This window comes from Ceratotherium simum, chromosome 15 (genome assembly GCF_057802395.1).
Source record: "Ceratotherium simum simum isolate JZ-2026a chromosome 15, ASM5780239v1, whole genome shotgun sequence".
Lineage (NCBI taxonomy): Eukaryota > Metazoa > Chordata > Mammalia > Perissodactyla > Rhinocerotidae > Ceratotherium > Ceratotherium simum.
Genome location: NC_141914.1, coordinates 44,712,609 through 44,736,257, shown reverse-complemented (window position 1 = coordinate 44,736,257; position 23,649 = coordinate 44,712,609). Strand labels below are relative to the sequence as shown.

The 23,649-nt window shown below is 37.5% G+C and overlaps 1 protein-coding gene across 5 annotated transcripts in view; it reads right to left on the bottom strand.

Moving 5' to 3' along the window:
• TBL1XR1 (TBL1X/Y related 1) overlaps positions 1 to 23,649 on the bottom strand; it is a 181,052-nt gene that overhangs the window by 47,395 nt on the left and 110,008 nt on the right. For 4 of the 5 annotated variants that reach the window (XM_087439996.1, XM_087439994.1, XM_087439992.1 and 1 more), the window contains one exon: positions 1,143 to 1,245. The exons of the other annotated variant lie outside the window; for it this stretch is intronic. In XM_087439996.1, coding sequence (XP_087296122.1) covers positions 1,143 to 1,200 — 58 coding nt within the window. In that variant the 5' untranslated portion in view covers positions 1,201 to 1,245. The remainder of the gene's footprint in view (positions 1 to 1,142; positions 1,246 to 23,649) is intronic. 5 annotated transcript variants of the gene reach the window in all.

Sequence of the window (23,649 nt, the reverse complement as noted above, 5' to 3'; positions counted from 1 at the left end):
GCGTGCCTGGGATCCGAAATGGCGAACCCTGGACCACCACAGCAGAGCGGGCGCACCCAACCGCTTGCGCCACCAGGCCGGCCCCAGAAAACTCTTGACCAAGAGAAAATTTCAGAAGTGGAGTACAGCTGGGAATATCTCAGCAAGCAGTGTGATCTAGATCTAAGGCCATGTTTGCATTCGCTGTATAAGAAAGGACAACTAGCTAAGCCCTATGAGAAGAATAATTGTAGTTTCAAAACCAAAATTGAGGGCTCAATGTCCATTCTGTTCCTTCTGTCCTCCCTCACATGTGACTAACAGAATTGTCTTTTTTATACTGTCTCACCTTACTACTAAAACATTCCAATAACTTTAAGCCATAATTTCTAAAATTCAACCTCTCCAGCTTGGTATTTTTAATCACCAATGATCCATCTCATGTGAACAACCTGCACTTACGCCACAGTCAATCTCTTCCACCATCCTGTGCCCCATACAACCCAAGTTTTCCTTCTTGTGCTTTTACATTTTTTTTTGTTTAATTCACCCCACATTCTCCCTTGTAGTTTTCCTTCTGTTTTATAACAACATCACTTAATCTGTCTACAGAACTTGGATTATCACTTATTTATTTACTATTTCTTACAAATGACTTTCAATGATTTATATTTATTAACTCCCCCAATAAGTACATTAGTAAGAATTCAGGTCAAGGATACATTTAATCAATTGTGATAATACTTATGAAACCATTCTGAAAAAATACGGTTAATTTAGCTTTTGAATACTAACTGCAATTAGGACCAGTAACATTTGGCTGAGGATTCTGAATATACACTATCAAATTGATGGTTTCTGAGAGTTTATATGTTCCTACTAGCTGTGTGCAATAATCTGACTTCTTAACAAATAAAAACGGTCTTTGAACAGTGAAAGCCAAACCATTTGTTACAAATATTTGCCTAAGATGATTCCAACATATTTGAAAGAGTCAGAGAGTTAAACCATGCAGTAACACATAGCTTTAAAATGGCAGTCCAGACATTAAGGAAACAAACAAAGTTCAACAGTTTGGACTGATACAAATTTCAAATGCATAAAAGGTTATTTTGAGAATATTAAAATAATTTGAGGCCTATTTACTTTATGAAAGTACTCACCTGACTCTTGCAAGTATCTATATACCAAGAAGTTGACCTCATCACTGCTTATACTCATCTTTATTCCCACTTAAACCATGAGGTCACAACACAGGATATAACCCTAAAAATAAAACAAAGTTAATTAAGTATTTTCTCAATAAAATATTTTTAAACAAAATGTAAACAATGTTGTAAAAACCATTTAATTTTATTAAATGATGTAAAATGAAGGTTCTATATTGCCTACTAATAAACCCTAACAAATAAAGTTACTTCCAATAGTTAGTAGTAGATTACACAACCAAAACATGGCTGGGTCTATTTTTCTGTAAGATAGCATACTGGCAAAAATGATTCAAAATTTATAAAAGGGCTTTAGCATCCTATTTTAATGATTATATCAAATAGCATAAAAAGTTGTTCAACTGTAAAAAATAATAAATTTTAAGAATCAGAATATTATTTATTTAGGAAAAGATTGATTTTAGACCACTGGGTGGAGGACAAGCCATCTACACTGGTTTTGTCTTTATAATTTGGTAAGGTTTGAAGTCTATTTTCTCAATATCTAATTTGTAATTTCAAGTTTCAAAAAACTCTAGGTATGTTTAAAGCAGAGAGGTTGGCATACAGTTCTCAAAACTCAAATGATATGCTCTCAATGGACATACTCAAACGTTGAATTCAGAGGGAGGGGAAAAAAGGAAACTGAGACATAACTTAAATATGTCCTAATTATACTTTTCTGTTCTCACATCACAGAAATTATTTAAAGGAGAAATCAGTACACTTTTCCTGTACAGAGCCAGACTGTAAATAGGTTGGTCTTTGCAAGACATACAGTCTCGCTCACAACGACTCAACTCTGCAAGTGTAGCACAAAAGCAGCAACAAACAATACGTAAACAAATGAGTGTGGCATGTTCAATAAAACTTTACTTATGGACACTGAAATTTGAATTTCATGTGATATTGTTGCATCATAAAATATTTTTCTTTTGATTTCCCTCTGAGAACTTAAAAATAAAAAAAACCCTTTCTTAGCTTGTGGTCTTTATAAAAGGTGAGCAGGCCAGATGTGGCCCACCGACTGTAGTTTCTTGGTCTCTTGTTTCATAAGGATATATTACCATCTATTCAGTATAAAGGGGTATCTAACATTATGGGCCTATGCTGATTGTCCTGCCACATCATGGATCTCTTTATGATGCAAAGTTCACAGTATATTTAAAAATCATAAACTAACAAGCACTTGTGTAGGCTACTATGTGAGAGGAAGTGCTACTGCCCTAAGTTGTGGAGAAAGTGGTGACTAAGCACTTATCATCAGAAAGGAAGACAGACAAGCAAGGAGGTAATAACAATTTTCCAAAGCACAGAGAGGAAGCCCTAATCAAACTTAGTAGTTTGGGAATACACCTTAGAGGAAACGTCACTGGTGCTCAGACCTGAAGGATGGACAGGAGGAGAGTGAGAACATGAATGTCTGGGGGAGTGGCAGGGAACAGAAGCAATCCAGTGAGCAGCAACAGGCAGTGGAAGGGCTGGGTGAGGAAAGAGAAACAAAACATGAAGTAAGGCTTGAAATACAGACAAAAACCATATTCTGAGGAACCTTGAAAGCATCACTTAAAAAGAATTAATGCACTGAAAGGTTTTAAGCAGGCTAGGGCAATGACTAGATTTACATTTTTAAAAGACCATCCTGGCTCTGATGTGAAGAACAGACTGGAAGGAAACTGCACCGGAATAAGGGAGACAATTTAGGAGGGTGCTGCAGTAATGTAGAAGACTAAAACCTGGACTATGGCATTGAAGCTGGAGAGAAGCACTGGGATTCCAAAGATATTTAGGAAGTACACTCAAGGGTGACTGATTGGACATGTGGACACAGGACTGAGGAAAAGGGAAGAATCAAAGGTTTCTTTTAGGACATCTGGATGGGCGGTACTTCCACTTACTGAGATGAGAAACCATGGAGGAAGAGTACCAACTATCTTCATATTAAAAAAAAAAGGTACCTCCCCCCAGAATTAACTCAAAGAAGACAATTAATCACTGGAATGTTCAACGTGTACTTAACGGAATGATAAAGGTAAATCCTCCCTTGACGATTTTGGCTCAGGGCATCTTGTCTATATGTCACTGTGGTACAGTAGATGATTTGTGCTCTGGAGGATATCTTTCTCAATTTTATCCTGACCCACAGTAATGTGTAGTAATGTGCTCAGTACACATAATAGGTACTCAATATCAATTATGAAAGCCCGTTGAACTGAGTGATTTAAGAAAATGAAACAACCAATCCTATTATAAAATTATAAGAAATTAAATCATAATTTCACCAATCATGGATATCTGTTCATCAGGGAAACAAGTAGTCACTATTTGATTAATAGAATTTCTCAAAATGAGATAGGCTAGGTGGAATCCAAGTGAAACAGAATGACAAAGAAAACAGAGTAAGTATTCTTTTCCTCTTGGGAATATCATTCAATCCAACACTCAAATAATGAATACTCGCGCTGAAGTACCTAAGATGCAAAGGTTTTCAAGAGTGGCTGGTTCTGATAAGCAAAGGCCATCAATGTCCCAACTTAGAGCAGTGATCAGTGGTACCTGAGCATCACCTAATAGATTCCAGGGCAAAGCAAACTACAAATCAAAATAATATAAATTATTGTCTACAAGAATTCTTATAATAAATATATATTGCTGATTTTTTTTCAAGTCATTAACAAAAAATACTAAACAAGCAGAGCAGGAAAGTTCTTATCTGTTCAAATTGCAATGAACTGGTTTACTACATTCATCATAGTGCTATATCAATTTCTGCAATCAAAAGGAAATTTTTTAAGGGACAAGGGTAAATTGTTCAAATTTTAAAAGTGTTATTTCAGCTCTAATCCTACTCCAGCTAGCTCTTACACCCCAGAGAGAAAGAACGTTATTGTTTTCCCTTACACCAAGTGTATTCCTAGGATGGACAAAGCACTGTGCTGAGAGCTAGGGATAGACAGATTAAATAATGCAAAACTCAGTTTTTCAGTGAAGAGAAAGATACAAACAAATGTGTCCTTTAAAAAAAGAGTAAACTTAACGCAATCCTGCACTAGAAGTTTCAGTCACAGTTGCAATAAAAGTACATAGACTCTAGAAAGACCTGAGTTTATCCACTTTCAAAGACGCGTAATTCTAGAATACAGTTTGGTATGAAATTGATCCTTTTAAATTCTAACATCAAAAGGACACTTAAAAAGAACAGGAGACTGGACAACAAAAAGAAAACGTTGACTGAGACACTCCCTGCTTGAAAACTTCAGTTTTCACTTTCAAAACACCTTAAATGCCTAAGAGCCCAAGAGCAAAATTAGAGAAAATACCACCACTCCATCAGCAGACTCACTACAGCCCTGCAGAACTGGTCCATTTTGTTTTGTTTGTTTACACAGCCAAGGTGGGTCCCCTCTAAGTGTGATGTAGAGACTCAGATACTAGGCATCACCGATTTCCAGAGCACACTCAGAAGCCTTCCCACTGTATATCCTCCATTGTGGTATCCTTCAGAACTATCTTTAAACAAGGTCACAAAACAGCAGTCTTGACCCTCTGCCGCCCAGCTGTCAGGCCTGGTGGAGGGCACTATGTGTAAAATACATCCTGCCCTCAAAAACCTGAAGGACTATTAAATAAACAAGATATTCAAAACTAACACTTCCTAAAATCACAAAGCATATATTCGTATGTTCTGCCTGATTATACCTATTCGTCCTTACATAGTAAATGACTGAATTAAAAAAAAATTAAATACCTTTGTACTTTTCTATCCTAACTTTCAGAAACAGCTTATAAACTCATAAAAACTTTTATTCAAAACTCCTGTCAGTGACAGGTAATCGGGTACTTCATTCAGATCCACGGCTGTACTAAAGTAGCCAAAAGTAAATACAAAAACTACAGTTTTAACTAATATTTAGCCAAATGTTTATTTTAAAAGTGCACTTAATATTTTAAAGGTTCAGTATGAAATATTTTAGTGCAAGACTTTATAGATAGTAATTTAGCAAGTATTATAAAAATAGGACTGCTGAGGCAATCCAGGTATGATTCATTCTGCTGAATATGTACAGCATTTTCAGCATCAAAAAACTGAGTTCAGCATACACACTCTGAACAATAACCTCTCCAAATATTTAATCATCTCCTAGTTTCCTCTTCTATACACCCAGTACTATTTCTGCCTTTGGCCTCGAACATGACACATATCATATTCTTTTCTGATCTCATTCCTGGAGCAAGCCAGGGCCCAACTATGATCCTAAATCATATTATTTTAAATTCAAAAGACTGAGAAAAAAGTGAAAGTTATGGATAGAAAGAAACAATGATTTTCTTGAATCTCCTGCCTATAACATACTATTAAGAGATTTTTGCATGATCCAAAATGAAATGTATAATTGAAATTACTTTATCTTACAAAAATAATTTAGTCCAAAATGTATACTAGTAGCATATTATCCCATAACAGACACACTAGTTTAATTTTTGTTTTGCTCAACATTTAGATGATTCTAAATTTTCATTATTCTAAGACTGCTATGAGGATTTTTATGCTTCAAGTTGTTCTTCTTCCATTTCTTTTTGGTAGGTGTGCACTTATGAATATTACTCAAAATCAGGAAAAGTCCCTACAAGTAAATTACTGTACCAAAAGGATTACATAAATGGCTATTTTGATTTTTGTGTGTGTGTGTGAGGAAGATTGGCTCTGAGCAAACATCTGTGCCCATCTTCCTCTGTTTTTTGTATGTGGGACGCATCCTACAGCATGGCTTGATGAGCAGCGAGTAGGTCCGTGCCCAGGATCCAAACCTGCAAACCCCAGACCACCGAAGCAGAGAGTGTGAACCTATCCACTACACCAACAGGCCGGCCTTGATTCTTAACGAATACCAACAAATTGGGTGCACTCAAAAGATTGAACCAATTTACAACTCCTCCAGCTGAAACATTAGGAAAATGGTCAAATTCAGGAATAATAAACAAAAACAACATTTTGGCCATAACATCAGCAAAGATTTAAAAATAATACTCAATTTTATTAAGACTGTGACAAAACAGCAAATGTATCTTTAAATATATCTACAAATACCTGTGATAGCTGTCTGTTTAAAAGTTGCAAAAAGAGCCACAATATCATAAGCTGCTAAAGAACTTTGATGCTAAAATAACAATTGTTTTAATATTGTCAAATAACGCAATCTTGGACATTTTGGGTTACCTTTCCAAATAAACATTAATGACCCACAGGGTCCCCAACGTGATTGTTATGTTGGGGATGGTTTGGTGTTGGGAGTGCCATCTAGCAGAAAGCAGGCTCAGGTTTCTCCAGAACTCAGCAGGTGAGACACGGAGTGACTGTACAAGCAAGATGAAGAAAACTGTGGCTTGCCTCTTGCAGCATCCATTGCCACTGCTGACAAGACACCACTACTCCTGCCTTCCATCTGGAGAACAACTCCATTCTCAGCCTTGTGGTTTAAATGGGATGGACCTCCTGTCCAAAGGAAGGTACTTATTTGCTTAACGCCAACCAGCATATTGTATCTTCAGTTTAGGGCTGACACCCCAGCCCCACGCACACACACCTCCCCCATCTGCCCCAACTCAAGCACTCCTACTAAGTGAAATGCTAGCAGACATTTGCTGGTTTCTATGAAAGACAACCTCCTTTCAGAGAGGAGGGGGCAGGCAATAAGGACATTATGTGAAGCCTGGGATGAAATGTGCATCACTGACATTAGAACAAAGATAGGAGAGAAGCAGAGACAGAGGGCGGAGCAGAGAGACAAGAGAAACTGTTTCCTTAACGACATCAAGTATCTATCAAGCAACTGGATCAAGTACTATCTAAAGCTAATTTACCACTGTAGTTCAGTTGAAGAAGTCAAAAATTAATTTCATTGTCTAACCCAGTTTGAGATTTGTCAGTTGCAACCAAAAGAGGGTGGACAAATAGGAGAAATAACCCGAGATGTTTTAAAACAAGAAAATGACTAAAGTTAGTGATAGACTATATTTGGGCAAAGAAGAAAGGGGGAGAGGTGAGTCACAACTTTTTCCAATTATTTCCAGACTAGAAGGGGGAAGAACTGCCCACAGAAATGGGGTATCCAGAGAGAACAGCCCTCTGGGAAGTCACACTTTATAGAGGTGGAACTAGAGGTAAACAGAGGACATCCCAGCAGAAATGCTCCAGGGTAGTTACAATGTTACAATTCACGATCATGCAAAGTGGTACCTCCGTTCTGTTCCCCTCATTTAGGAAGGTCAAATTTCCAGTTACTTATATTGCTTTGGGGTGATAAACCAATCTAAATCAAGGCTGATTGGAAGCATTTGTGGGTGTGGGATAATGACAAGTGAAAAGTAAACACTACAATGGTCATGCAATTAACAAAGCCTGTGGGGGAGGGCGGGATGTACTAAAAGCACTCACTATTTTTCTGATTTATTTTATTCACTCAGTCAAAACTTTGGTTGAGGGGGCCGGCTGGTGGAGTAGCAATTAAGCTCACATGCTCTGCTTTGGCAGCCCAGGATTCGCAGGTTCGGACCCTGGGCGCAGACCTACTCAAGGCTCATCAAGCCAGGGTGAGGCGGGATCCCACACAAAAGAACTAGAAGGATCTACTACTAGGGTATACAATATGTACTGGGGCTTTGGGGAGAAAAAAGAAAAAGAGGAAGATTGGCAACAGATGTTAGCTCAGGGCCAATTTTCCTCAAAAAAACAAAAAAAAAAAAACAAAAAAATTTGGTTGAGCACTTCCAGCATGCCAGGCACTATGACAGGTGCTGAAGACGTGGCTAAACAAAGCATACCAGGGCCAGACCTTGTGACTTTACAGGCTGCTGGGGAGAAAGACAACAATTCCAACTTGGATAAGAAAAAAATACAGAAAATTATGAAAGCATACACCTGAGAGTGCAGGTAGGCAGAGGCGGTCAAATGGAGGTGGCTTACAGACTTCTGTAATAGGCACAGGGTTGGAAGAGCTCATTTTCGTTTTAATTCAAAACGTTTGCGGTGTACCAAGTTACCTCTGCTCCTGTGTGCACACTGCTTCTCCTTAATTTGAATGTTAAGGAAAATGAAGTGGAAGAATATTCACATTTACTGAGTAATTGCTACATGCTATGTGTGGGGCTAAGCCTTATACACATCATTTAATTTCCTCTTCAGTATTAATTTCCTCATTTTAATGTAAAAGCACTGATGTATGAGAAGAGCATTTCTATACATAATCTATGTATTCAGAAATGTTATTCAAATACTAAACGACTTTCCTCAGTGCAGGAAAAAAGAAACACAACAGTATGAAATGTATAACATAAAATAATGTAGTGACTATAAAAAAATCAAAATTCTTAGTACCAGGAGGTCCTAAAAAGTTGCTAACTCCCAGCCCTGATGTAAGCTGCCAAGGCCCCATGTGCAGTGCAGGGTATCTATAACTGCACAGCTTACGCGGACTACCCTGTGAAGGGCAGTCCTAAATGGTCAGCTAGCCCTCTGCAGGCACAGATGACTACAATATCCTGCTAAATAACAGCATCTAAACTCACACAGAATCATGTGTCAAAATTATTCTGTTGGATGTGAGTTCTCAACCTGCTGTGAAGCAAAGTAAACCATCCACTACCACGCCACCCACTGAGTTATCACAGGAAACTCTGAGAAACTGTCTTGTTAAAATCAAGACCCACTGCAAAAACACCAAACTACCATTACTAACAAAAAAACAAAGTGTGTGTGGAGGGGAAATGAAATAAGGATGAGGAGAGAAATTAAACCAATTTATCCACTAGAGAAGTCAGGGTGGTTACTACCATCTTATGGGCTGAATTCGTCTCTCTAGAATTTATATGCTGAAGACCTAACCTTCAAGTACCTCAGAATGTGACTACTTGGAGACGGGGTCTTTAACGAGGTGATTAAGGAAAAGTGAGGCCATTAAGGTAGACCCTAACCCAATATGACTGGTGTCCTTATAAGAGTAAGACGATGCATGTGCACAGAGGAGAGACCATGTGAGGACACAGTGAGAAGATGGCATACCCCTCATTAAAAATTCTTAAAAACTCCAATCATTCATTGGAGACCTTTAAAGTTGATGTGAGGTTCACAATTGCTGGGATCTGCCTTTTTGAAAATTTACCTCTACCTTTAGAAACCCATCCTGTCCTGTAATTATCAAAGACAACAATACAAACAGCATACATTAACATTTCATTATCTTCAGCCCCCTCAATGCTCTCTTCTCCTCTCACCCCTGTCCCACGAAAAACTCTTAGGAGCAGCACCAAAAAATGCATTACCCTTAATTTCCTGCTTCATTAAAAATAATTAAAATTCTACCAATGTTAGGTAATAACACTTGTATGTGTATAAAATATGGTACCATGAAGAAAGGTATATTTTAAGACTTAGCTTTGAAGTAGTTGGTAATATAGCTTAAAATGTGTCTAAAGTACACTCTCAACTTTTGCAATGCTAAATCTTACAAGGTTTCACAAAATTTTATTAGACTAAATGAAATCATGTTTACCAAGTTAGTTTTGTAAACTGTAAGTACAACATTAGGATTTAGAAATAATCAAATAATCTCAAGAAGAAACACTAAGCTCTAAATGAAATACGTATTTCAGCTTACTTTAATACAATACTAACCAAACTAAAAACAAAAAACAAAACCCAGTAAGACAAAATCAATTAGGCTGATTCCTTAAAGCATTAACGGCAAACAACAGCATATTTACTTTTTTGTGTATTAGCCCTGAACTACAACTATGGTTTATTTGTTAAACATTTTAAGGATATCTTTTCATGGTTGCCTGTAATATTAAGTCCAAAGAGAAGCAAAGCAGTATATTTCCTTAAAACAAACAAAAATCCTAACACTCTTAACATTAGGAGAAATGCTAAGTTTAAACTATATTTTTAAGGACCCAATCTCATAATTTTTATTCACACTATTAAAAGAAAACATCCTTTTAAAATAAATCATTAGCTCCATCTCATATTTTTTATCTAAGTTTTTTTAGAAAGTATTTTTAATAATTTGAATATTATGTCCCAGTGAAAAGTCTATAGCATCCACCACCCCCCCCCCCACCGAAGAGAAACAAATGCAGCTTAAAGGGAAAAAAGTATACAAGATACTTTGTGAAGGAAAATTAGCAGTCACTGGCATTGATTTTTACCTTCCAATTTTGGCACGTGAGTGTCTTTTGGATAATTTTCCTAATGGTGTGCATGGCAATGTGTACATTTTACGTAAAGGCTAATTTCCTCTTCTTTTTTTTAATAGTTATAGGCAAATTTTGTGCGGCGAAAATTTTTTCTTAGGGTTGTTGTTGCTTTGTTTTGTTATCAGATTAATGGTCACCAAAGTTCCAAAGTTGGTGAATCTTAAGAAATTAAAGTATGATTATAACTTAGAAGAGATAAACTTCTAAATTCCTTTTCTTTTCTTTTCCTTTTTCATTGGAATCCAGAGCTCTCAGATGTAAATTAAAGATAATATGACAGAGAAATCAGATCTCAGGTAGCCTATATGACTTCAGACCAATGACGTGCATCTTATGGGCCTCTGCTTCCTCATCTACAAAATGAGGAAACTGAGGTAGTTGGTCTCTTTCACATCTAAACTTCAATGATTCAAATCAGTACAAGTATATAGGGTATTACACATGAATCTTCCAGGCCAACAGAGAGCACCAGACCACGCAGTAGTTTTTAATAAATCGTTTTTAACAGGCTTACAAAAGTGTATGAGAGGATTTAAAAAACTGTTAGATCTCAGGTAGACTTCTCCAGGAATCAGGGAAAGGGAAAACAAAGGAGCCTACCTCATTAGGAAACATTTAAGTACTTATCATGCATGATGCTTATCAGGACCAACTATCCCTTATATACACTGACTTATACGTATAGACACAGGCAAAAGGTATCCCAGACCAATTCTTCATTAGTAACTGTCACTTCCAATGTCAACCATTTGTTTCAACTGTGACCTATACCAGGGATCTGTAAACTATGGCCTGTGTGTCAAAGCCAACCCATCACCTATTTTTGTACAGCCCACAATACCTTATGGTTTTTACAAACCACAGAACAGTTTTTACAGAATATTTGCCATTGATTTGATGATAGAGAACACTAACTTTGAATCCCAATTAAGCAGTTTTAAGCATCTCAGCAAAGCTCTCTAGACTGAGAACAGTAAACTAGCATCTGATATGTGATGAGTCAACTTTAAGTTCAACTGACATTAGCCACAGCCCTATTTCTTTTTATACCCAAAGTGCCTCTGATGAGCTGCCTCATAGTCCATAGACGTGGACTTCAACTTCCCAAACATATATGAGAGGTTCTTTACACAGATGTCTTCTAATATCCCTGTAAAATATAAAACTACATGACTCAAGGTTGGACTCAATTATGTGTTGAATGACTGCACAAATTATACTCAAGGTATCCTGACAGGTGAATGAAACAGGACAAGAAATTAAAATACTAAGGGAACAGAAGATAGGTCATATTTCTGATACATCTTTTTCAATTATTGAGCAGTAATTAGTCATAGGACTTAAGGCAAACCACTGTCAGTCTGGGAAAGAAAAGTCTGGAGATGAAAGTCAGGTATGAAAATAAAAGTCAAGAAGCTAGTCCCCTCCCACTAGCAAGAAAAGCTCTGAGTTTGTTTGAATGGGAACCAGTATAAGAAAGGCAACAAAATTTTCTCAATTAAAACAAACTAATTTATTATTCTAGCTTTGGAACAGACACATTATGAGGACCTGAAAGACCGGAATGCAGCTAAAACTTTAAAGGACAATCACCTGAATGGATGAAAACTGCTTAAAACTGAGATATTACAGGCAAAATAAAGAGAAAAAGCTACTGGGTATAACGAACAGTTATAAATAAATACTATCTGTAATAGTGTCATGTAAGTTTATTGGACAAGGAGTAGGAATTCCTTGGTTCCTCGAGGGAAAATAAAACTAAGACAAAACTAAGACTACCGAACCCTAAGTGAATTGAAACAAGTGTCCATGGATTGGTTATACTCGGTAAATTCTTTGGAAGGGCAGAAGGAAAAACGTGCAGAAGACTGTTCTAGTAGCAGAAATATGTAATTAATATAGATCAAGCATCCAAGTATAGGGGAAAAAAAAGTGTAAAGAAGAGATCAACATTCAACCCAATAGGCAATAAAGGCTTGTTCAAATCAAGTGAAGACAAAACAAGTTTAATACTCAGATAACAGATACATACATACACCCACATTCATACACCCCACGACCCAGCTATTAGTAAATCTGGAAGACAAAAGGCAAAAGAAAATGGAGTAGAAATTGATGATAGATATGAATTGAGGTAGGCTTTCAAGTTTTATTGAAACTAGGGGAAATTCACCATGAAAGTCTCATAGGTCAATTTCTATGAGAGAAAACAGTGAGCAGTACTATCCTGTAAGATTTTCTGTTTAAAAAACAAAAAAGCCCCCATAGGAACAAATCAAGCGCATCACTCCATAACCACACTGAGGTCCTGCTGTGTCCATCCTTTCTAAGGACTCTACCCAGTCAGGCTATGGACTCTCTAACTGCAAAGACAGACTTTTTATAGTATCTTATTAAAAGAAACTTCCTTCCATTTTATAGTAAGTGTACTTCACTCCTACAGCTGTTCAAAGTGCTCAAAACTAAAAAGCAGATTTGTTATCCCTGTCATTCCAATGACAAAATTTGATCAGCTTTTTATTTGGCATAGAAATTAGGTCCCAAAGGGAGATCTGTAGACCCCTGGGGGTTGGTTCCCAAGACTGTTTAAGGAGTCCTCAGGTCAAAATTATTTTTATAGTATTACTAACACATTACTTGCCTTTTTCACGGAATTGACATTTACACTGACACTACAAAGCAACAGTGGGTAAAACTGCTTGCACCTTAGTGCAAATCAAGGCTGTTAACACCTTACTCTGTTGGTAGTCATTATATTCTTCACTACAATACACTCAAAAAAAAAAACCCACAAAAATTCTTCACTGAAAAATTTCCTTGATGAAGCAGCAAAAAAAAATGCTTAATCTTATTAAAATCTTAACCCTCAAATTTACATCTTTTAAATATTCTATGTAACAAAAACATTAAGAACACATAAAGCACTTCTAAAATAATGCATACTAAATGATGGTTGTCTCAAAGAAAAGCATTGTGCAACTGTGAATTGCAAGCTGAACTAGCAACTTTTTTCATAAACATCATTTTTACTTCAAAGAGCAACTGACAAAGTATGGTTTTTCAGACTGGAATTTGGCAGACATTTTCTTGCAAATAAACAAAGTGAAACTGTCACTTTAAAGAAAACAACTAACAATACTTGTTGGCAAGGACAAAACTTAAACTTTTAAGAGAAAATTAGGATTTGGAAAATTTATCAGCCACCATGAGCTTGAGAGCTTCCCAATACTCAAAACTTCTCTGAAGAGATCAGTGGTGACTGTTAATGACCGATTTTTCATATTGTATAATGAACATATGAAGATCTGCATAATTCAGTGAACAAATATTTTCCCAATGACCAGTACAAAATTACATACGAGAAAATGATCCAAAGCTCAAGAGAGACCAATGGATTTTAATGTAACAGAATACAAAAAGTTCATTCATACAACTTCAGATCTTACGTTGCAACTAACCCTGAAGAAACTATCCACTTGCTGAGATTTGATGTAGTATCAAAGAATATCCAAATTTATATGAAAAATAAATTTTTACTTTGATTTGAAAAATTTGCACCTATATATGTTTGTAAGGCCAGATTTTATTTTTCGTATGTTTCAACTATAACCACATATCTCAACATGTGAATGCAGGAGCAGATGTGAGAACCCAGCTGTATTCTATCAAGCCAGAGAGTAACAGATTTACAAAAATGTAAAACAATGCCATCCATCTCAGGAAAATTTTTTGTATTGAAAAATACTTATTTTTCATAAAATATGTTGTTTGTGTTAACATGTTATGGATGGGTTTGTTATTGTTATGTTAAAATGCGTTAGTAATATAAAATTTCACAGTTTTAATTTCTGATGCAGCAAATATTGGTAACTGTAACCCACATAAACAAAAGTTCTTTGGAGTCATTAATAAATTTAGAATGTAATGGGGTACTAAGATCAAAATGTTTGTGACCTGCTAGTATAAAAATTAATTCCCTCTTGGCAATATTAGTGCTAACCTTTTTGGCAAAGTTCAAGAGTTTCCCGGGAGAATAGAACTTTAAGTCACAGTGTTGTTCAGATTGTAACATGATCTAAATCTTTAGTTCCATTTCAGTTATGCTCATGTTGGAAAACACATTAGGTATCCAGTAAATTTATACCTAGTGAACAAAAAAGGTACTTAAAAGCCATAAACATCCTCATACAAAAGTTCTAGTTTTGATAAAAAATATATGGAATCTACTAAAACATGGAGAAATGAAAATTATACATTTTCTGAGTACACCTCTATAAATGGACTTCTTTCCAAATATACTCACTTGATTCAATAATTTTATTGAAATTCAGTTTCTCTATCGTTCATTCAACAAATATCTACTGAGTGCTAATACACACCTGGGACTGTTCTAGGCCCTGAACATTGTAATAATATAGAAACCCATTAATGAAGAATAATATTGTGAAGAACAGGCTTCACCAGTCAAATCCCAGACTGCATCCCATTTCTTACCAAATTCTACTATGAAAAGCTATAGAAAAGGTATGGAGGCTGTAGCAAAGCCGCACTGCCACCACACCACCTTTCCTTCTCCTGTGGGGTGGGTCTGCACTGTGCTGCATGTCTGCCCAGCCTCATCACTGTGTGAAGTGGTAAGGTCTGAGGGCTGCAATCCCTTTCCCATCAACTGAAATATGAAGCTGGTCTCTGTCTTGCAGCCTTTATTTCCCAAAGAGAATACATTCACGACTACAAGCAATGGCAGCCTTCTTCACCATTACACAGCTCTCCCCAGGAGTTTCTATCATCCCTTTCTAGACTAGACCCCTTACCAAGCACTCCAATACTTGGCACTATTGTACCAATGAAACACTCTGCCTTGACAACTTCCTCCACCTTCCCCCGAACCTCCCCTCTGACCCCTACACTAACCCACTACCCTCCTCCAACAGGAGTTGCACTCCAGGTTTTCTATACCAATCCCCCAACCCTCACCACCAACAAATACATTTCATCCCGTAAAGCCAGGTAGATGACAAGCTTAACAATCTGACATAACAAAGTATTAATGAATAATAATGGCTTAATGTTCTGCTTTCCAAGGAACCTGTATTCCAACAAAGGCATAAATACATTTCCTTAACTCAATGTTTCTCAAATTTGAGTACTATCAAGTACTTTCTAAAAGAAAATAACACTTACACTGGTCCCAAGAGTTGATTTGTATTATGTATTTCATTGTTACCAAAATTTATATACATATAAAATTAGGCATAGTCCTTATCTGTTAGCACTTCAACTATAAAATGGAAAAAAATTTACCTATCAATACCAAGGTGTTTGATGTCTAATGTCAACTAGAGGATTAAAACAAACACAAATAGTTTTACTTTGTTACCAAGTGACCACCCAGAGGATCTAAAATGTGCTGTTTGTATTATTTTATTTTTAGACTATCACATAGCCAAAAAACCCAAAAAAATTCACACTTGAAAATTTCTCATGGAGAAATTACTAACCCAGATTATATCCAAAGATGTTGGATGTCACTCATTTTGTGATCTAACAATGTGAAAAAAGTGATATAAAGAGGGAGGCCTAAAGACAAAAAAGACATGTTTGAGAAGGCAGACGTTTTTATGTCCTTCAATTTATCACTCCGAATACAATCTTGTAGGAGAATGGTCAATAATGATTTGAATAATTATACTACTTCATACTTCATTAAATGCAAGTCTATTTCAATACAACCGTAAGTTTGTTTTTCACTTACTTGCAACTTACGGAACACAAATAAAATTCAACCTTCAAAAGCAGGGGGTGTGTGTGTGTGTGTGGTCCTCAAGAGGTCCTGTAGCCCAGGTGGCACGGGTGTGGGGGAAGGGCATAGTGTATTACCTAAAGGCTAATAAAAGCTAAATGAACAGAAAATTATATATGTAGAGGGAGGTGGGAGAATATCTGACTAAGCCAGAATGTTTAGCCCAGTGGTTCTTCAAAAACTGCTGCACATTAAATCACTGGGTAGCTTTTAAAAATCCTGATGTCCACGTCGCATCCCCCACTTATTAAACCAGAATCTCTGGAGGTGGGAGCCAGACACTAGTATTTTTTAAAGATTCCCAGGTAAATACAATGCCCAGCAAAGTTTGGGAACCTCTTGTTTATCCAACTGAACGCATTCTGATAATCTGTGTGAAATGTGACAAACAGTTCTTCAGATCATAAAGTACTTTCAAAATCCATATGTCCTTCTCTATCAGTTTCCTAGGGCTGCCACAACACAAGTACCACAAACTGGGGCTTAAAACAACAGAAATTTGTTGTCTCAATTCTGGAGGCTTAGAAGTCTGAAATCAAGCTGTTGGCAGGGCCATGCTCTCCTCCAGCACCTCTAGAGAAGGATGCTTCATTGCCTCTCCCAGCTTTTGGGAGCCAAGCATTCCTTCCCTTGGGGCAGCATAACTCCAATGACTGCCTCCACTTTAACATGGCCATCTTCCTACTGTGCCTGTTTCTTCATATGGCATTCTCCTTTGTGATCGTGTCTGTGTCCAAATTTCCCTCTTTTTATAAGGACACTAGTCATATTGAAATAGGATCCACCCTAATGACCTCATCTTAACTTAATTACATCCACAAAGACCTTATTTCTAAATAAAGTCACATTCACAAGTACCAAGGGGTTACAACTTCAACATATCTTTTGGGGGACATAACTCAATCCATAACACCTAACTTTCAAAACTCCCCTACTGGGGCCAGCCCCATGGCGTAGTGGTTAAGTTCAGCACATTCCACTTCAGCGGCCTGGGATTCACAGGTTCGGATCCCAGGCACAGACCTATACCACTCATCAGACACGCTGTGGCGGTGACCCACATATAAAAAATACAGGAAGACTGGCACAGATGTTAGCTCAGGGCTAATCTTCCTCAGCAAAAAAACAAACAAAAACTCTCCTACTAATCAACTATAACACTTGGTGTTATGTAGAATTCCAGCTTAGAGAGAACTCACTCAAGTATGTTGCACCTTTTTCAGAGCTCGAAAGGACAACAGATTTGAAGGTACTCTACTCTGAACAGAGCATCCATCCTCGTGCATCTCTTCAGTAACTACACTACTATTAAACAATAGAGGTTAAAGAAATAAAACCTCAAGCTAGTTTCTTCTTGCCTTGGTTGCCTAACTTCTATCCCAAAGCACTCCTCTAGTAGAGGCTAAAATTCCTTAACCTGGCAATAAAGTCCCGTCCAATATAGTAACCTCCAGTTATAGCTTATATTCCTTCCTCTTACAATCAAGCCACACTGGACTGCACTGTCAAACTGTGTCACTGTATTAGTTTCCTAAGGCTGTGTGATATTGTGATTTATAAGAAAAATATATATTTGGTCATTCAGATGACCAAAATATATTTCTCATATATATTTGGTCTTCATTCATAATTCCTGACTCACAGCTACCAAAACCCTTGGAATTTCCTGAGTTGAGAGTGACAAAGGTGTCACTTGTTATGTTACTGAGGTGACTTTTGGACCTCATCTAGGGATGGGGGGGCGGGGGGGGGGCCTGGCTGCCAGAACCAACCAGAACCAACCTTGTGATTAGAAGGTTGGAACTTTCAGTCCCCCCTCCTGACCTCTGGGGAGGGGAGAGGGGGGAGGGCTTAGAGGCTGAACCAATTACCAACGGCCAGTGATTTAATCAATCATGGCTATGTAATGAAGTCTCCATAAAAACCCAAGAGGACAGGGTTCAGAGAGCTTCCAGGTTGGTGAACACGTGGAGACCGGGGAGACTGAGGCGCCTAGAGAGAGCATGGAAGCTGTGCCGTTTCCCCATACCTTGCCCTATGCATGGCTTCCATCTGGCTGTTCTTGAGTTATATCCTCTTATAATAAACTGGTGATTTAGTAAGTAAAATGTTTCCTGAGTTCTGTGAGCTGCTCTACAAATTAATCAAACTCAAAGAGGGGTCCTGGTAACCTCTGATTTATAGCCAGTTGGTAAAGATGTACAGGAGTTGTACAAGTAACAACCTGGGTTTGCGGCTGGTGTCTGAAGGGGGTGCGGGGCAATCTTGTAGGACTGAACTCTTAACCTGTGGAATCTGATGCTATCTCCAGGTTGCGTCAGAACTAAGTTGAATTCTCAGATACCCTGCTGGTGTCTGAGAATTGTTTGTTGGTGTGGGCAGAACCTCTCCCCCTCATTGGAAATGGAGTCTCAGAACGCTAAAAGAGTCTGTCATAACAAAGTACCACAAACTAGGTGGCTTATAATAGAAATTTATTGCCTTATAATTCTGGAAGTCCAAAATCAAGGTGTTGGCAGGGCCATGCTCTTTTGAAGGTGCTAAGGAAGGATCTGTTCCAGGTCTCTCTCCTGGTTCCTTGGCTGATAGATGCATTACTCTAGCCACCTCACCATGTCTCCCTATAGAGCTTCACACTGTTTTCCTTCTGTGTCTGTGCCCAAATTTCCTCTTTTTATAAGTGTAACCACAGGACCAGTTTAAACTGGCTCCATCTTATCAATAACAGAACGTTAAAAGTTATATTGCAGGCACAGCAGGCCCAAATTGCAAGTCACGTAGCTGGAGCACGTACAGAGGAGAAAATTTTGACCTGAAATAACACCGGCAACCAGAGTCTCCCCCCACAGAACCAAAGGACGGGGACATGACGGCAACTCGAAAGCCAGACTCTCTTCAGAAGCAAGGGGTCCACTGTCCAGGAAGATCTGGCACTAAAGCCCCTTTCCACATCTTACCATAAATGTTTAAAGTCCTTCCAATCGAAACCTGTCCTGCCAGCGCCTCTGCACACCAGCCTGCCCTCTCTAATCCCTTAAATTTTACCCCAAACCCTGGATCAAGGAGACAGATTTGAGAGCCTTGCCTCCTATCTCTTTGCCAGTTGACCTCGCAATAAAGCCTTTTCTTTTCTCAAAAGCCAGTGCCATAGTATTGGCTTCTATGTGTATCAGGCAGCAGGCCCTTACCCAGTTTAACATAAGGACACCAGTCATATTGGATTAGGGCCTATTCTAATTACCTCATTTTAACTTAATCACCCCCCATAAAGACCCTATTTCCAAATAAGGTTACATTCTGAGGTACTAGAAATTTGGACTTCAAGATATGAATTTTAGATTACACAATTCAACTTGTAACAGTCATCTAGCTGAGAAAGTCTGGGATTAGTAAACACAGATGCCATCATTTTACCCCTCCAAAAGTATAGCTGGAGGTGTAGATAAGGGTTAACAAAAGACTTTTTCCCTGACCTTCAGTTATCTCTCTAGCTTGGCTGTCAGATAATCCCTTTAAAACAAAATTCAAAACAACACTAATTATGGTAACTATGATGGCATCAACATACAGGGAACAATCAATTTAAGTGACTTTATGGGGACGACTGTACTAATGTTCAGAATTTAGTCACTCTTCTCTTTTCCTGCAATAGAGTTATTCATCCTCACCCCAACAGCTTGGACTTTGGCTATATCACATGCTTCAGCCAATGGAAATTGAGCAGATGTGATGCACACCACATCCAATCACAGCTTTAAGAGGTATTACAAGTGTCTGCCGGCTCTCTCACTCTTTTCTTCTCTTACAAGAATGAGCACGTCCTCCACGAGGCCTGCTCCAACAGCCTGGATCCCCAAATAAGAAGACACAGAACTGAGGCGCAGCCAACCCACATTATCTACATGGAAAACAAATCTTTATTTTTGTAAACCAGTGAAATTATTTATAATCATAAAGAAAACTAACATACTTTAAAGCAGTAGTCTTACTGCATATATATCCCTAGGGGATACAACCTAGGGACAAAAAAGACTCCCAAAGAAATTTTAAACTGCTTTCAATGGTCTCATTATAGTAATTCTATTAGTATTAATTTGAAATTTTTTATAAATATAGGTAAAATAAGAAATTACATTAAATTCATTACAAACCAAAATTTTCAGAAAGAAAAAATATATACAAATACAGAAGCAGTAAAAATCTTTTCATCTTCTCTTCACAGTGTGGTACTACACTCCAGGCTGGCTGCATCTGGAGGATGCACAGCAATATGCTAGGGAGTACGAGAAGTGAGAGGATGAATGTGTCACATTGCCCGAGGCAACAATTTTTCCTGATAGTAAATAGGTTTGATCATTTTGCTTTTATTACAAAACTCATATTTGATGGAACTGAATGCAAAAAATTAAAATTATGTTAATCTTTATAGTACATTGATATATTTTCAATAACATTCACACAATACAAAGCTTTAAGACCCTATAATCTTAAATTTGAACTGAAATATAAGCAGGAACTCATGATTTATTTTTCTCTTACTAAAAATACACACTTACTTCCTAGTTCTAAAAAGGCCTAGAAGCAATTAGTGACAACCTAGTAGTAATGAGCACTCCATGCTTTGACCGTAGTCTCTAAATAAACATTTCCCACTAAAAGGAACCAGAAGTCCTTGGAGGAATGACTAATTTCAGGGCTGAAGCAGGAAGCCTGGAACATCTTGTCATGCAAGCAAGGAAACGACCAAAGTCCACTGGTGTCATTTCAAAAGGAGAGAGGAACTGCAGTGGATTAAAACACCTCAGAAATAGTTCTCAGTCCATAAGATTATAAAAATTAAAAATAAAATCCAGCGGGCTGGCCCAGTGGCGCAAGCGGTTGGGTGCGCTCTCCGCTGCAGCGGCCCAGGGTTCGCCGGTTCGGGTCCCGGGCGTGCACCGATGCACGCTTGTCAGGCCATGCTGTGGCGGTGTCCCATATAAAGTAGAGGAAGATGGGCACGGATGTTGGCCCAGGGCCAATCTTCCTCAGCAAAAAGAGGAGGATTGGCAGATGTTAGCTCAGGGCCGATCTTCCTCACAAAAAAAAAATAAATAAATAAAAGAAAATTAAAAAACATAAAATCCACATCACTGGTAACCTTGAGAGATTACTAGAGCAGCACCAATTCATTATTCTAAAAACTGGTAACTAAAACATTCAGGCACATACCCTGCCTTTCCTGTGCAAGCTCTATTTCAGAATATTCCAATGCCTGATTAAGAAGAGCCCTTCTTTACAGAATTCCAATCAATCAATGCAAAAACAATGATATAATTAAAAGATAACCATTTTCTATCCCTAAGAAAATAATGGATCTAGGTAATAATCATGAATGGGTGCTAAGCCCACTAGGGGAAAATCTGATGTGGAATTTTATAATGAGTGGATTAGGCTAACAGCAACTGAACCCACTTATCAATATCAACATCACTGAAAGCGAGACAACCAGATAGGTTATGCCTCACGATGTGATGCAAAAGGAAGATAAAAGAAGACTTCATGATGGAAGAATTAAAACTAAATTTAATCAAGCCTCTAACTATCACTTTATAGAAATTACAGGACAACAGTGGAATATGTTAGCAATACCACAAGAATGCAATTAGCCATATCCAGAATATGGGAAATATGACAGGACAAGTTAATCAATTTCTTCAACCAATAAATGAAGGGACTCAAATGTAGCAACCAAAAGTGGTAGGTAGACCTTACTTGAATTCTGATTAAAACTAACCACCTGAAAATGTCATTTGGGAGCCAAAAGAAATATTTTAATTCTCTTTACCTCTTCCTACCTCTTCCAGTTTCTGCTAAGGCTTATATCTTTTCTGGACCACTGTTAACACATAAAGCTTAACTTTTTCTCTATATTAATGGAAGGGTAGAGGACGCTATAAGGACGAGGGTAGTCAGTGTAGAGACAACACAATGACTGTTATTTCACACTCAACATGTATCCTAGTGTTCTAATCTTTACTTTGCTTAAAGATTAAGATCCTGATTTGAATATAAAATCCTGGGCCTGGGCCGGCCCCGTGGCTCAGCAGTTAAGTGCACGCACTCCGCTACTGGAGGCCCGGGTTCAGATCCCAGGCACACACCGACGTACCGCTTCTCCGGCCATGCTGAGGCCGCGTCCCACATACAGCAACTAGAAGGATGTGCAGCTACGACATACAACTATCTACTGGGGCTTTGGGGAAGAAAAAAAGGAGGAGGATTGGCAATAGATGTTAGCTCAGAGCCGGTCTTCCTCAGCAAAAAAAAAGTAAATAAAATAAAATAAAATCCTGGGCCTGACTCTGTTTTCTCTGGAGAGTAAACAACTCCAGAGAAGATGTCTTGCTATGAGTTCAACTAAGACATATTCCAAAGGTTTTCATCCGAAACAATTTACTATCAAATTGCTGATCGATTTACTGTTTCTCACGTACAGGCATTAGAATAGCCTTCTTCCTTCAACATAACGCAAATGCATGCTAGGTGTGCGATAGTTTTAAAGAAACAAAACCCTAGGCAGAACGGTGAGAGAAAGTGAGAGAGTGCTTTTCTTCTCAAAGCTCTCAAACTCATTTCTTTCTTAGAGAAGGAAAGGCATTTAGAGAAAAGAGGATACGGTCTACACCCACAGACATCAACTTCAGTATCAGCTTGATTTGCTCCAAAAATATTAATATTAAGGAATTAGTAAAGTTTTCTTATTAGAATAGTGAAACCCCTTGATTACCATATGGTAATCAGATATTTAATCTTTGTTTTTATTTCAATTATGTAACTAAGAAGCTCCCCCCTTTTTTGTACAATTCTCTGAACAAATAAAACGAACAAGAAATATTCTTTCAAAAAAATATGAAGTTCTGTTTGGGCCACTGATCTCAAAAACATTCAACCTCAATTAAAATACCTAATGTTATAACAAAGAGTTACTATTACAATAAAAATGTTATATATAAAATATAATGTTATAATAAAAATGAATACATATTAAATTAGAAACAATAAGAATTTGAACCAAGTTATATAAATTTTTAAGACTAAAATTGTTCCAAGTCACACCTATTTTCACTCTCAGACAAGATGTCTCAGCATTTATAGGTACTCTACTTACCTAAAAGCCCAAAATATAAATTATAATAAAAGTATAATACAAATCAGGAGGAAAATACTATTTTCTTTGGGCCTGCTGATATAAAATAACTATTAATTGATACAAGCTATAATACATAAAATATTCAGAATCCTAGGCTTTAGAGCTGAAGAGAACAAGAGATTTTTTTTCCCTCCTGTTCTTGGTTGCCCAGATTAATTAAAACCTCAAAGCATTTACATGTAAATATACAATCATTTTCTCAAAAAATTTTGTTA